Source organism: Ascaphus truei, chromosome 19, assembly GCF_040206685.1.
Source record: "Ascaphus truei isolate aAscTru1 chromosome 19, aAscTru1.hap1, whole genome shotgun sequence".
NCBI classification, from domain to species: Eukaryota; Metazoa; Chordata; class Amphibia; order Anura; family Ascaphidae; genus Ascaphus; species Ascaphus truei.
In genome coordinates this window covers 21611095-21626524 of record NC_134501.1, presented here as the reverse complement: position 1 = coordinate 21626524, position 15430 = coordinate 21611095, and the positions used below count along the sequence as shown (strand labels likewise).

Genomic DNA, 15430 nt, shown 5'->3' with positions numbered 1-15430 from the left:
CATAATCTTACATTTATCTGTATTAAACCTCATCTGCCATTTACCTGCCCACGTTTCCAGTATGTCCAAGTCCTTCTGGAGAGATATGACATCCTGCTCTGATTCTATTACCTTACACAATTTAGTATCATCAGTAAAGATGGAGACTTTGCTCTCGATGCCAACCTCCAAGGTCATTAATAAACAAGTTAAAAAGCAGGGGTCCCAGTACCGATCCCTGAGGTACTCCACTCACGATCTTAGCCCAACCTGAAAAAGTTCCATTTATGACAACCCTCTGTTGTCTATCCTTCAACCAGTTTTCAATCCAGGTGCATATATTTTTACTGAGTCCAATTTTCTTTATTTTGTACACCAACCTCTTGTGTGGAACCGTATCAAAAGCCTCTGCAAAATCTAAGTAGACCACATCAACTGCATTACCATGGTCTAAATTCCTCCTTACCTCCTCAAATGCCTTTAATACAGATTTTTATGCTATGTTGTTGTGCCCCTATTGTTTATTTTATTTTTTTTCAACTTTATATTTTATTCATCTTTTCAAAGGTACAGCAGCTGTAGTAAACATTAAACGTTATAACTCTTTCAATCTGATGTGTTATACTTCTGCATCCCTTTTTTTTTACAAGACAATTCACATAGAGTCACACTTAAACTCGAGGGGGATAGGGGGGGAGGCGGTGACACATTAGGAAAGGGAGGGGGAGGTGGGGGGGAGGGATTCACACCAACTGGGTTTCAACTCCATTTTGGGTGATTCTGCCTATTCTGCATAATCTTTGCATGTATCTTGTGTATAATTTCTGAACTCCCTATATGGGTCTTGGGTAACCCCTATCTGTCCTTTCAGTCGCCGTCTAGCGATTGCTGCTAGTCGTTAAAGGAGAACTCACCTTGCACTATTATAGCCAAATGGTGGCATTGCTCAGCCCTGCGATGTCTGTTTGTGCTAGCCATGGCAGCCAAACGTTTTGAAAATTTGAGCCAGTGTCATTGACCAAACTTGTCCGTTTCTCCATCTGGCATACAAACCAAATTCTGTTCCGAATCTTCTCAATAGGTGGGATTGCGTTTTGTTTCCACAATGCCGCGGTCTCACATCTCATTGCCGTAGCAAAATGTGCGATTAATTTGTTCCCTGCTCTCGGCAGGCCCTCCAGTGGTTTATTTAATAGGAATAACCAGGGATCTAGAGGAATTTCGAGGCCCAAAATCCTGCCCAGCCAATTCTGAATTTGTTCCCAGATCGGACGCAATCGAGGGCAAGACCACAACATGTGTAACAGGTCACCATGCTCTCCACATTGTGTAGGACACAAGGGGGAGTAACCTGGAACAAATTTAGATAATCTAACTGGGGGTGAGATACCACCTCATTAATACCTTATGAGTTCTCCTTTAACGTCGTACATATCGAGGTTCTTGCTACTGCCTCCAGAATGTCCGTCCAGTCTTCGTCCTCTAGAGTTTCCCCTAAGTCCTTTTCCCATTGTGTCATGTAGTCAGGTCTTTGTCCGCCTCCATTTCCAGGATCGATCACTTCTCTGTACAATCTAGATGTAAGTCCCTGTGTGTCGTGTCCACGCACACAGAGCGTTTCAAAATTAGTCACTTTAGGGCGGTTAGTGTGTTTGGTGTAAAATGCCCGGATCTGGAGGTATCTAAAGAATTCTGTTTTGGGGATGCCTTTATCTGACTGAATCTGTGTGAATGTCTTAATCGTGGTTCTACCCTCCAGATCTTTCAACCTCCCCATATCCACTCCGTTTCCAGAGTATAAAGTGTCCCTCGTCCATCCCTGGAGCAAAATCCGGATTTCCAAACAGTGGGGTCATCAATGAGCTCCTAGTGGTCAGGGCACATCTAAATTTAGTTGCTTCCCAGACTGCAATTGAATTGGTCATTGAGGATAGCGGTCTTAAGATCCTTTTTTTAATCTAGATTGTGGGTACCAAATCATGTTTTGCATCTCCAATGGGGCACACAGTTCACTCTCCAACTCCACCCATCTGCGTAATATCGGATCTGAATGCCAGTGGATAATTTGACTCAATTGGGCCGCTCCTATAATATGAGAACAAGCAAGGTACCGCCTGCTGTTTTGGGCCTAACCAAAATTTTTGCCTTTATTCTTGCTTTTTTGTTTTTCCAAATAATTTTAAAGATCCGTGTTTGCATGTCTCCAATGTCTGCCCTATCTATGGGTATGCGGAGTGTCTGGAAAAGATATAGTAATCTGGGAAGAAGGTTCATCTTAACGCTATAGACCCTTCCAATCCAGGAGATGCCATACGATGCCCATTCCTTCAGCTCCTTTCTCAAGGACTGCAAGAGGCCAGGAAAAATTGCCTTATACAACAACAATCCCTCTTTAGTCAGGTTGACTCCTAAATACTTAATTGCTTTGGGTTGCCAATTCAAATTGAAGTTAATCTCTATTAATTTCTCAACATCTTTTGGGAGATTCAGATTTAAAGCTTCGGATTTTGCTTGATTTATTTTAAATCCTGAAATCTTGTGAAATTTCTCCAGCAGGTCAAAGATGTTGGGTAGAGAGACCAGGGGCCTAGATAACGTCAGGATGACATCCTCCGCATATAATGCTGTTCTATATTCTTGGGAGAGAATTTGGATTCCTGTGATATCTTTATTACGTCTAATGTGGGCCGCTAGTGGTTCCATGCAGAGGGCGAACAACAGGGGCGAGAGTGGGCAGCCCTGTCTTGTACCACTCTTAATTTGCAATGAATTTGAAGGGAACCCCTGATGGATTACCCGAGCTGTTGGGTTTGTGTATAGTGCTTTGAATGCCCATGAAACTTTATCCCCCAAACCAAACGCTGTAAGCGTAGCATCCAGGCAGGGCCAATCAATTCTATCAAAGGCTTTTTCAGCATCTAAGCTTAAAATGATTCCCGGGATCTTGTTGGCATTAATATAATCTATGATATCGACTATTCTTCTAGTATTATCGGCCGCTTGCCTAGCTTTGATAAAGCCAACTTGATCCGGATGAATCAGCCTGGGTAGAATAGTGCTCAATCTATTGGCCATCAATTTGGAATGTGTCCCTATTGTTTTATTTTGAGGTCCTTTTATTTTAAACCTTCATGTAAAACACTTTTATTTCTTTGTTCTTCTGGCGCCTGCGTCAGTCAGATTCATGCCGCAGAGGGGATTTCACCAGCTGAGATCTGGCAGGGAAAAGGCAAAATGCCTCTCTATAATTCCTCCAATCGCGCTTTCGTTCGAGTTATGTCATGTTTCCACCTATAACTCCTCCGTATACTCCTATTACCCCATATAACCGCTCCCTATAACATCTCCTATTACCCCATATAGCCCCTCCCTATAACGCCTTCTATTACCCCATATAACTGCTTCCTATGACTCCTCTTATTACCTCATATAACCTCTCCCTATAACTCCTCCTATTACCCCATATAACCCCCCTCCCTATAACCTCCTATTGACCCATACAACCGCTCCCTATAACTGCTCCAATTGGTCGCACGTCAGTGCTGCTATTACTACGGAACGTGAGTAACAGGTGTTTTACATATACCTGGGGCCCCTTTATCCAATGGGCAAAAAGGGACAGTTACCAAGGGCCCATCGCCGATAACGGGGCACAGCAGGGACTACCATCCCGAGCCCTTTTAGTCAAGGGGCCTGGGGCCCCCTGCCGGCAACCCTAAAATCTAGTGCCAGATCTGCAGAATTGCCTGTCAGAGGGGGCCTGCTGGAGGGTGTCCGCCTGTCAGAGGGGGCCTGCTGGAGGGTGTCTGCCTGTCAGAGGGGACCTGCTGGATACTGGTGGAAGAGAAGTCCCCTCAGATGGGCACCTCCGTGGACATGCTCTAGCAGGCCCCTCCATCCTCCAAGCCTGCAGGTAGGCACACTCTTCTCCTCACCCCCCCCCCCCTCCTCACCCCTCCTAACCCCTCCCCCTCACCTCACCCCTCTCCTCACCCCTCCCCTCTCCTCACCCCCCCTCTCCTCACCCCCATCCTCTCCTCACTCTCCCCCTCTCCTCACCCTCCCTCTCTCTCCTCACCCCCTCTCTCTCCTCACCCCCCTCTCTCTCCTCACCCCCCCTCTCTCTCCTCACCCCCCCTCTCTCTCCTCACCCCCCTCTCTCTCCTCACCCCCCCTCTCTCTCCTCACCCCCCTCTCTCTCCTCACCCCCCCTCTCTCTTCTCCTCACCCTCTGTTGTGGCTCCATACCCCCTTCTTCTCCCCCCCCCCCTCTCTCCTCTCCTCACCCTCTGTTGTGGCTCCATACCCCCTTCTCTCCTCTCCCTCTGTTGTGGCTCCATACCCCCTTCTCCATACCCATAACTACAATCTCACTACCCCCGCAAGGTCCAACATGTATTATTTGAATTATTTTTCACTTTCAAGGTTAAAGCTCAAGGGGACCCGTTCGTTTATACTTTGCCATAGAAGGGGCTCTTCCCGGGGCATGTTCTGTGTAATTACATGTATGATGTAACCTAGATAATCAGGGGGCCGCCATTTTCATTACAAACCCTCATTTTTAAACGGGTCTATTTATTTTCCAAAGCAAAAACAATGTGCGAGTGTCTGCCGCAGAATGATGAGTTTGGGGCACATTGATCCAGTAGATTTTAGGCTTCTAACACGATAACAATACGTTCCCCAGCGCTTCTGTGTGCGCTGAAAATGTGTTTGGCTTGAACTGAATTATGAAGCTTTGTGGACACTGTAACAATTACTCGTGTATTTGGGGGGAAAACCCCAGAAATCAGCATTTTCCCTCTCAGGAGAGACCAGCACGAAAGGGGTTAATAGCAGCACAATAAAGAGGGCTTTTACCAAGTTCTGCAGAATTTCTTTGATCCAATTGCGGTATTATTTCTTGTTCAGGAGGTGTGCGTATATCATCGGTCTCCAAACATTGGATACGCTATAATAAGTCTTACCTTACGCTATCATTAAGGGAACCAAAAATAATAGTTTAGCACAAGCAGTAATTACCCCGAACACACACGGAGGCAAAATTCCATTTCCAAAAGGACATATTATTGGTCTGTAGCATTTTCCATTGCATCATTTTACTCACCGGCGGAAAAGTTCTCGGAGCCCGTTCTGTCTCCGAAACACCACCGCAGGGCTGCAAGGAAATGTGCTCTGTTTTCCCCAGCCACAAGTCCATGGAGACGGAGGGTAGGTGGTGAGTGCAGTGACCCGGTGCATCGAGACGGAGGGTAGGTGCTGACCGCAGTGACCGGTGCATTGAGACGGAGGGTAGGTGCTGACCGCAGTGACCAGTGCATTGAGATGCAGGGTAGGTGCTGACCGCAGTGACCGGTGCATTGAGACAGAAGGTAGGTGCTGACCGCAGTGACCGGTGCATTGAGACGGAGGGTAGGTGCTGACCGCAGTGACCGGTGCATTGAGACGGAGGGTAGGTGCTGACCGCAGTGACCGGTGCATTGAGACGGAGGAGGGTAGGTGCTGACCGCAGTGACCGGTGCAGACTGTAATACAACATATGATTAAAGTGGCAATGACCGTGGGCCATATTTACTACGCTGAACGATTTCATAAGTCACTTCCCAGCGCTGGAAGACGCTTTGGCCCATATTCACTAAGCAGTTTTCTCCCATAAGACACCTCCCGGCACTGACTTGCACTGACTCTATAGGTTGGAAGGGCTCTTATGACAGAAGCTGCTCAGGGAATATGCCCCTTCTGCTCATTGACTTGGACGCATTGTAATATGAGGGAAGTATTAATATAAGGCGAGAAAAGACTCATTTGGTGCAATAGAATAATCATTCGTTTCCGTTGATTCTTTTGTGACTTACATTTATATATCATTTGTTTCTTTATCATTGAAAGATGTATTGCTTGTTGGGGATGTTACACCTTACTCTCCTCTGAACATGCAGCTTTAAATATTGAGACAGAGTACTGTATATACTGTATGTCCTAGAGATTAAAACTCAACCAAAATTATTCAAATGTACAGTTTCTGTGTCCTGGTATTACCAGCAAATACAAGGGGGCCTGGTATTACTAGCAAATACTAGGGGTCTGGGTATTATTGGCATATACTAGGGGTATTACCTGGTATTACCAGCAAATACAAGGGGGCCTGGTATTACCAGCAAATACTAGGGGTCCTGGTATTACTAGCAAATACTAGGGGTCTGGGTATTACCAGCAAATACTAGGGGTCCTGGTATTACTAGCAAATACTAGGGGTCTGGGTATTATTGGCATATACTAGGGGTATTACCTGGTATTACCAGCAAATACTAGGGGTCCTGGTATTACCAGCAAATACTAGGGGTCCTGGTATTACTAGCAAATACTAGGGGTCTGGGTATTACCAGCAAATACTAGGGGTCCTGGTATTACTAGCAAATACTAGGGGTCTGGGTATTATTGGCATATACTAGGGGTATTACCTGGTATTACCAGCAAATACTAGGGGTCCTGGTATTACCAGCAAATACTAGGGGTCCTGGTATTACTAGCAAATACTAGGGGTCTGGGTATTACCAGCAAATACTAGGGGTCCTGGTATTACTAGCAAATACTAGGGGTCTGGGTATTATTGGCATATACTAGGGGTCCTGGTATTACCAGCAAATACTAGGGGTCCTGGTATTACTAGCAAATACTAGGGGTCCTGGTATTACCAGCATATACTAGGGGTCCTGGTATTACCAGCAAATACTAGGGGTCCGGGTATTATTGGCATATACTAGGGGTATTACCAGCAAATACTAGGGGTCCTGGTATTATTAGCATATACTAGGGGGCCTGGTATTACCAGCAAATACTAGGGGTCCTGGTATTATTGGCATATACTAGGGGTATTACCTGGTATTATTAGCAAATACTAGGGGTCCGGGTATTATTAGTATATACTAGGGGTATTACCTGGTATTATTAGCAAATACTAGGGGTCCTGATAATACTAGAAAATACTAGGGGTCCTGGTATTACCAGCAAATACTAGGGGTTCTGATAATACTAGAAAATACTAGGGGTCCTGGTATTACCAGCATATACTAGGGGTCCTGGTATTACCAGCAAATACTAGGGGTCCGGGTATTATTGGCATATACTAGGGGTATTACCTGGTATTACCAGCAAATACTAGGGGTCCTGGTATTACCAGCAAATACTAGGGGTCCGGGTATTATTAGCATATACTAGGGGTATTACCTGGTATTATTAGCAAATACTAGGGGTCCTGGTATTATTGGCATATACTAGGGGTATTACCTGGTATTATTAGCAAATACTAGGGGTCCTGGTATTATTGGCATATACTAGGGGTATTACCTGGTATTATTAGCAAATACTAGGGGTCCGGGTATTATTAGCATATACTAGGGGTCCGGGTATTATTAGCATATACTAGGGGTCCGGGTATTATTAGCATATACTAGGGGTATTACCTGGTATTATTAGCAAATACTAGGGGTCCGGGTATTATTAGCATATACTAGGGGTCCTGGTATTATTAGCATATACTAGGGGTCCTGGTATTATTGGCATATACTGGGGGTTGTGGTATTATTAGCATATACTGGGGGTCTGGATGTAGGGCCACGTTCGGTGTCTGTCTCATACCATGAGCTGTGTCTCGTTGCTGGCGCTGGTTTAATGTACATGTATTTTTTGGCAGATTACCGCGAGTTACTTCTGCCCATGGCGTACACTTCCACGCCGCCTCACAGCGCGCCCGTCGGGGCTCAGTACTGTGTCTGCAGAGTGGAACTATCTGTCTGCTGCCAAAACCTTCTGGATCGGGACGTGGCCTCCAAGTCGGACCCGTTTTGTGTCTTATTCTTGGAAGTGAACGGAAAATGGTCCGAGGTAAACAATCTGCCTTCTTTCTGAATGAATGTCACTTCAAACCAAGTATGTGAATATGCGATACATTATTCCACCTTTATGAAATAGTTATTCTATTATCAGTAATATACACAGGACACAATCCCTGTCACCTGCATTTTATACCCTCTGCCCCTCAGGTTATTGGGAGGTTTGATGCTGACAGGAAGTGTGAGTGAATTTGTAGGCATTTTGGGTAAACACTCTTCTTGTACATGGTCCCCTTTTCACAGATTGACAGGACTGAGACAACGGTAAACAACCTGAATCCTGTCTTTGCCAAGAAGTTCACCCTCAACTACCATTTTGAGGAGGTGCAGAAGTTAAGATTTGCCATGTTTGACCAGGATAAGTTGAGCACACGATTATCTGAGCACGACTTCCTTGGGGAATTGAGTTGCACGCTTGGAACGGTGAGTGTTTCCTGCTTTCAATACAAGGCTGGACAGATGTTCATTTAAAGATAGCTGGGCAGCAGGGCCGCCGACAGGGTGGGACAGCCGGGACAGGTGTCCCGGGCCCGGTGGGACAATGTAAGTAAGACAATGTAACCAAATTTGAAATTGAAGACGATTTCAGTTCATGCATAGACACCAAGCTCAGGGATCATTCTCTAAAGTCCGTTCGTGATGATCAGGTCACGTCAATGGGAATTTCCATGCGTTGGTGTTTGATAAGCTTATTCTGTACCCGCCGAAGCCACTGATAGGACCGTTTCTGCACGAAATTCCCTATTGAAGTTAATGGGGGTTTTGTCTCAAAAAAACAGCCCGATCATCTGCTTTGGCGGATACAGATTAAGCCCCTAAGACTTGGATTCATCAGCCTCTAGTAAGCCAAAACTGCTGTATTATCTGCAACCCCCATCATTTTTATGGTGCAATACAACAATACAACAATGCATTACCGCTAAAACGAACACTTTTTTTTTTAGTGCGACTGATAACAATATCAGTATTTATGGGTTTCCATGCCTAGCAGACCTACCTCTAAGGGCTGCGAAGGGGGTAATATTAATATTATATTAAGACATTATGGAACTAGAAAGTGCAGAGAAGAGCCACCACATTAATAAAGGGGATGGACAATCTAATTTACGAGACGAGGCTAGCGAAATTAGATTTTATTTACATTAGAAAAGAGGCGTCTAAGCACTATTCAAAATAACTATTCATCCCGCGGGCAGTACAAAGGACTCGAGCCATCCGTTAAGGTTGGAGGAAAGGAGATTTCACCAGCAACAAAGGAAAGGGATCTTTACAGTAAGGCCAGTTACAATGTGGGATTCATTACCCAGGGAGACTGTGATGGCAGATACAACAGATATGTTCAAAAAAAGGTTGGACATCATTTTAGTCTACAAAAATGTTGTGTACAGCGCTGTGTATATTTGTAGTGCTATATAAGAAATTAAAAAGATCATTGCAATTACAGTGGCATCACTGAGATGTGCTCATTTAAAATAATCTGTGCTGTAGCTTTATTTGCTGTATGGTGGGGGCTTTTTTGACTCGGCATAACTTGCTTCGTCTACTGTAGCGTCATGTGATAAAGCGATTGAAACCGTTCTTATCGTCTCCCATTTAATGAGGGTGAAATACGGGTCTCTGTGTTTGATTTCCCTCAGATTGTTTCCAGCAAGAAGATAACGCGGCCTCTTGTACTAGGGAACGGGAAACCGGCAGGGAAAGGAGGCATAACGGTACATACAGCGTTCTCTCTTTCTATCCTCAAACGTCTCATTTTAAAAGCTGTTTGAACTTCATACTGCGATAAACGGCGGATTATTCTGCTGGTAGCAATCATTTTGTTTCTAGTAAAAGGAGAAGATGTGGATCTTAGCAACAGTAACTTAGCAACAGTAACTTAGCAACGGCATGATGTGAGAATAACTATATGGTACAAAGAGCTAAATCCACAGGAATCTGCTGGGTTTGCTCTGATAATATGACGTTCCTAAGATGGGTAACGGACGTTATTTTTCCAAAGTTTAAAGGGTATCTCAAAGAAATTTTGCATATGGCGAACGCCGGGATAAGCGCTATCCCGCCACTAACAGGCTCGCGTTCGCCATAGGATAAGGAAGATGCCAGGTATTTATTGCAATGCAATATATACCTGGCTTCTTCCTTCCCAATAAAAAAATAATCATACATTAACCCCTAGGAAGCTGTAGTTGGGTTACAGAACATAAAATACGTAACATAAAATACATAACAAAGAAATAAAAAAAACATATAAAAACTTATATGTTAATCCATTGATTGTCACTGTGGCTACCTAGGCCATCAATGGAAGCCTAGATTGCAAATGTGGCAATCGATAGTAAGTTGAAGGTTATAAAATTTAAATGAACAATATTACAATACACTACTTACCCTCCTTGGCTACCGTAGCAATGCTTTACTATCCACCCACCTGGGCACCTGTCCCATCTCCCACCCCCTACCCCTGTCAAAACTACCCCCCCCCCCCCCACACACACACACACACATAGATATGGCCAATAGGCCTATTAGCCAAATGTGGCTAATAGGGTTATTGACTATAGAAAAGCATTAAAAAAATTTTTTTTTACAAAATATACATTACAATAAATAAGAACATAATAAAAATGTAGCCTTTCTAATCTATTGATTGTCACAGTGGCTACCTAAGCCCTCAATGGGGGCCTAGATAGCCACATTGGCAATCAATGTACATAGTAAATAAATGTGTTCCTTATCTCTGCTGGGACGAAGGCTGTCCTCCTCATCCTCAGGGGCACTGACACAGACATCCCAGGAAAAGCCGATGCCCAACCATAAAAATAGTCCATGCCAGATGGCAACGTTAAAAAACAAAAACCACAAAAGCATTTACAAAAGTGAGGCAATCACATGGTACTGTATATCAACCAATCAGGTTGCTTGATGTACCATGTGATTCCTTCCCTTTAAGATGACGGAGGATGACTCTTACAAAGGAAGGAATCACATGGTACATCAACCAATCAGGTTACTTGGTATTGGTAAGGCAATATAGGAAGCCAAAGGTTGGAGAAAAGGAGATTTCACAAGCAACAAAGGAAAGGGTTCTTTACAGTAAGGGCAGTTACAATGTGGCATTCATTACCCATCGAGACTGTGATGGCAGATACAATAGATTTGTTTAAAAAAAAAGTTGGACATCTTTTTAGTGTCTACAAAATTTTTATGTATAGAGCTGTGTATCTTTTTTGTGCTATATAAAGAAATAAGAAGATCATTGCAACTACAGGGGCATCACTGAGACGTGCTCATTTAAAATAATCAGTACTGTAGCTTTATTTGCTGTATGTTGGGGGCTTTTTGAAGAGAAACTTCTTTGGTGGCGCCTACAAAAATGTTGCTCGGGCAAATCTCCTTCATGGTAACGGAAGGCAATATAGGAAGGCAATATAGGAAGGCAAAGAGGGACAATTTAGAACCCTGGACAAGGACACATAATTGTCTGCTCCCTGGCGCTGGGTGCTTCCAGATTCCAGCACCTAGCCACGTATTAAAAACATGTGTTAACTAATGTGTCATTTCCCTCGTTAACTAACTGGTCCCCACCTCTTTTGCATATCATTAACACAAACGTCCGTTAAAGTTAATGACAAGCAGTCGTCACGGTCACAGGGCACTTAACGGATCGTTGAGGCACGCTGAAGATACCCGTTAGCAGCTAACGATACGCTACCCCAATCTAGTGGATCGTTAAGTATGTAACGGCCTTCTGTGGATCTACCCCAATGTTCCCCGTACATGATGACTCGTAATGTGGCGACTACGAAGCAGGGTGAGGGTGCGTGCCCCGGTAATCTCCAAGCATAGAATACACCCACAGGGAGAGGTCTGGCAGAAAACGGGTTCCCAAGGCGAGGAGGTAAAGTAACGATTCAGAGCAAAATTATATGTGTATTATTCCGGACTCAAATAACTGAAAATAATTTGATTAAACAGTAAATAAACTAACATGGTTCCCTTATATTTGTTCCGGTTTTATTGAATGGACCAGAGTTAGTTCCTAGGAGATATTTAACTTCCTGGTTAATGATTCTGATGTGTAGATTCACCTGACCTGGTCTTAAACACACACACACAGCATTATAAAATATATCGGATCCCACATTGTGTTGCAATGTTTTATTGATGTAGTCTTGCATGCCTGCACTAACCTACTCTCAGTTTGGTTGAAGGAATTCTTTTGCAATGTGTGGGATATTGGCTGTAACCCCACTTGGCTCATTTTGTGTAGTGTGTGTGTGTGTGTGTGTGTGTGTGTGTGTGTGTGTGTGTGTGTGTGTGTGTGTGTGTATCTTTTTTTTTTTTGCGCCAAAAGTGTACTCGACGCTTCACAAAGGATACAGTACGGGGAATTATAATACAATAAGAGCAGGAAAATTATACAATAGGAAAGGAAATCCCTGCCCCGAAGAGCTTACAATCTAAGTGTTTGTGTTGGGAGACTTACAGAGACAGCAGGTGAGGGTATAAGTGCAGTGGCTGGCAGTGCTTTGCTTACGTGACTGTGGGTGCGGGACAATAGCCATGAGTGCAGGCTATTGGGATGTGTGAGGTGCGAGGTACGTTTTAAGGTTAGTCAGTGTTAGATCAATCAGATAGGTTAGCAAGGGAAGAGGTGGCAGGGAGGCGAGGATGCGAGCAGGTCTGTATATGGCTGGGCCCAGGATTAGAGAGAGATCCCCGGCAGCAGGAAGGAGTAGATCGAGTATAGCACAGCGCAGACCCCTCGAGGCAGCTTACAGTACGAGACGTAATGAGGCTCAACTGGCAGATCCCAAGCTACTATTTAACGGCTGGTAATTGACAGTAAAGACTGCTGAGACACAGATGGGGAAGAGCAGCCGTGACTGTCCCCAGAGACGGCTAAATGGAGCCTGTCTGTTCCTCTCTTTTATTGCCTACGTTCTCTTAGTAATGTGTTCCTCATGTGTTGAATTCTGTGTGCCTACAGTCTGTTAACGTCTCTGTTTCTATTCCTATATTACTGGTGAATATAATATACTGGACTATTGTTTGCCTGTGGTTTGTGCAGTTGACTTTTTCTTGTCTTGCATTAGGTCATATACTATATGCATTTACGTTACTCACTTGGGAGTATGACTCCTAGTTCTGTCTCTATTTTTATACTCTTTAATAAAAAAAATGTATCCAATTAGAAGCTGCTGTGTCTCCACCTGTGGATATTCCATCCAGACTGTATTGGAATGCATTTTGATAATTAATATTCATTGATTTAGAGAGTCTCTTATATCTGTCTAGGACTTTCTAACACAATCAATATATTTGTATATTTCTTTATTGTGAATTTTTATTTTCACTTTTGTGGATTTTTAAATATATCGCGGTACACAATATTATCGCACACATTTATCTATAGATTTAGCGCTGATTTCCCCCCCGTGGGTATGTATATGTGTATATCTCCAAATGTAAGCGCCAACCCCGAACATCAAATCCCACAGACAATGAAGTGTAAGACTGCCACCACGAAAACGTGTCCACGACAAAGGGAATAGTACCCCAAAATCATTATGGGAGATTTCAATGCAAAGATTGGTGCCCAACAGAAAGACGAAGCATCAGTTGGTAAGTAGGGTTATATTAATAGGCATGAACGTGGGGACAGAGTGTTAGAGTTTGCAGAATCCAAATAGAAACTGGACATAGTGGACCCAATGGAATAAAGAATGACACTGATTATATTATAGCTAACAAGAAAGACATGATTGAAGATTGCACAGTCCTTAACCATTTGAAACAAGGAATGATCACTGATTGATTGAAATTAGATCTGAATGCGAAGATGGAAAGAATAAAACTGATTAAAAAGAAGAATATATCAACCAGAGCTGAAAAAACTGCTTCTGCTTGCTCGAAATGCATGGAGACACTTTAACAAACCGTTACGGAGAATTTATGTTGAAAGCGCTGGGAAAAAAACCTGGAGGATTTACTAGCAAAAAACAAGATGAGAAAATATCAGATGAGACAAAGCAATTAGTGCGGAAACAACAAGAAATTAAGCAATCCCAAGATTTCAGAACAAGAATTGAATTATACAGAGATTCATTCAACAAATGTATTAAACATTTTCAACTGGAAGTTACGGCATGAACTCATGATTTGTTGGGGGGGAGGGGTAAGGTGTTGTGCGCCATTGTGACCTCTTAATTCCTCCCGTGTTAGAATTGCTGTTATCTGATACTGTATCTATGTACTTGTTGCTCTTTATACTGTACTGTATGTCATTTATTTGGAATGGATTGGCTTTCATTGCTTACTGATTAAATTATTTAATCAGATCACATTTTAGACAATCGGGAGCACGTTACAGAAATAAAATGTGTAAATGGTTGTGCTTGTAAGTTTCTTCTTCCACTTGAATTATACCTCTGTTTTTTGTTTTTTTCCAGATCGTTGCTCAAGAGCTGTCAGATAACAGAGTGATAACACTTGGCATGGCTGGGAGGAAGCTGGACAAGAAGGTGAAAGGCAACATTTCAATAGACCTTTGTATGTGTAATATGGTTCTGATTATTATTAATATTTTCGTTCTTAGTCTTTTAGAAACATAAAAAAGAAGTTGATGGCAAATAAGAACCAGTTGACCAATGTTCCTCTAAATCTTGTTATTAATGTTGTATTGTTATTACTTTAATATTACTTTCAACAGGACTTCTTTGGGAAATCTGATCCATTTTTAGAGTTCTATAAACAAGGGGATGATGCGAAGTGGATGCTGGTGCATAGGACAGAGGTACTTTGGATCATTTTATTCTAAAGTAGTAATGATTTTATTTAGTTGGTACAGCTGAACCCTGTTATAAAAACCCTTGGAGATGTTTTTAAATCGGGAGCCACACTGAGATCGCGTTCTAAGCGGATCCGCGTTGTAGCGGATCGCGCTTTAACGGGGTTGAGCTGTGGTCATTTCCTTGAACGCTTTGAAAAAGTGCTACCTTGATGCTTTCCTGGACCAAACCGAATACAATTGCTTTTTTACATCTAATTAAAATAGTTAAAAATGCTTGCCCCAGATGTCTACAAACTTTCTACTACCAACATTCTGGGCTTTCAAATATCATAATTATAGAGCAAAAACATTCTGCAGTAGTAAGAAAAAATTACAGATATTCAACTTTTTCCTTCAATTTTTATTTTTCCAACTTAGAAAGCTTGGAAACCTTTTTTTTTTTCCACGAAAATAAATAAACAGTGTTGCTGGATTGACATTGTTTTTCCACTAAAATGTATTAATGGATCCAAGTTCGGAAGAAGGAATGTGTAGAATTTCTGGAATCTGTACAAGAGAATTCACTTCAGACAGGTCAATTCTGTGGTTTAAATCAGAGTTAGCGTGCATAGTGTCTGTGTATAATACATACGTGTGTGTGTGTGTGTGTGTGTGTGTGTGTGTGTGTGTGTGTGCAGACCTGCCTAAGACATGCAGATGAGCATACAGCTATATTTGCATATTTGCTTTCCTGTGGAGGGTTTTTGTCACTTTTTTTACTCACCAT

General features: G+C 42.9%; 1 protein-coding gene across 5 annotated transcripts in view; it reads left to right on the top strand.

The window, feature by feature from the left end:
• Positions 1 to 15430, top strand: part of CPNE2 (copine 2) — a 52693-nt gene that overhangs the window by 17129 nt on the left and 20134 nt on the right. For 4 of the 5 annotated variants that reach the window (XM_075576856.1, XM_075576855.1, XM_075576854.1 and 1 more), the window contains 5 exons: positions 7673 to 7863; positions 8115 to 8294; positions 9509 to 9583; positions 14324 to 14395; positions 14584 to 14667. In XM_075576856.1, the coding sequence (XP_075432971.1) occupies positions 7696 to 7863; positions 8115 to 8294; positions 9509 to 9583; positions 14324 to 14395; positions 14584 to 14667 (579 nt within the window). In that variant the 5' untranslated portion in view covers positions 7673 to 7695. The remainder of the gene's footprint in view (positions 1 to 7672; positions 7864 to 8114; positions 8295 to 9508; positions 9584 to 14323; positions 14396 to 14583; positions 14668 to 15430) is intronic. The other variant, XM_075576857.1, reaches the window with a different exon arrangement.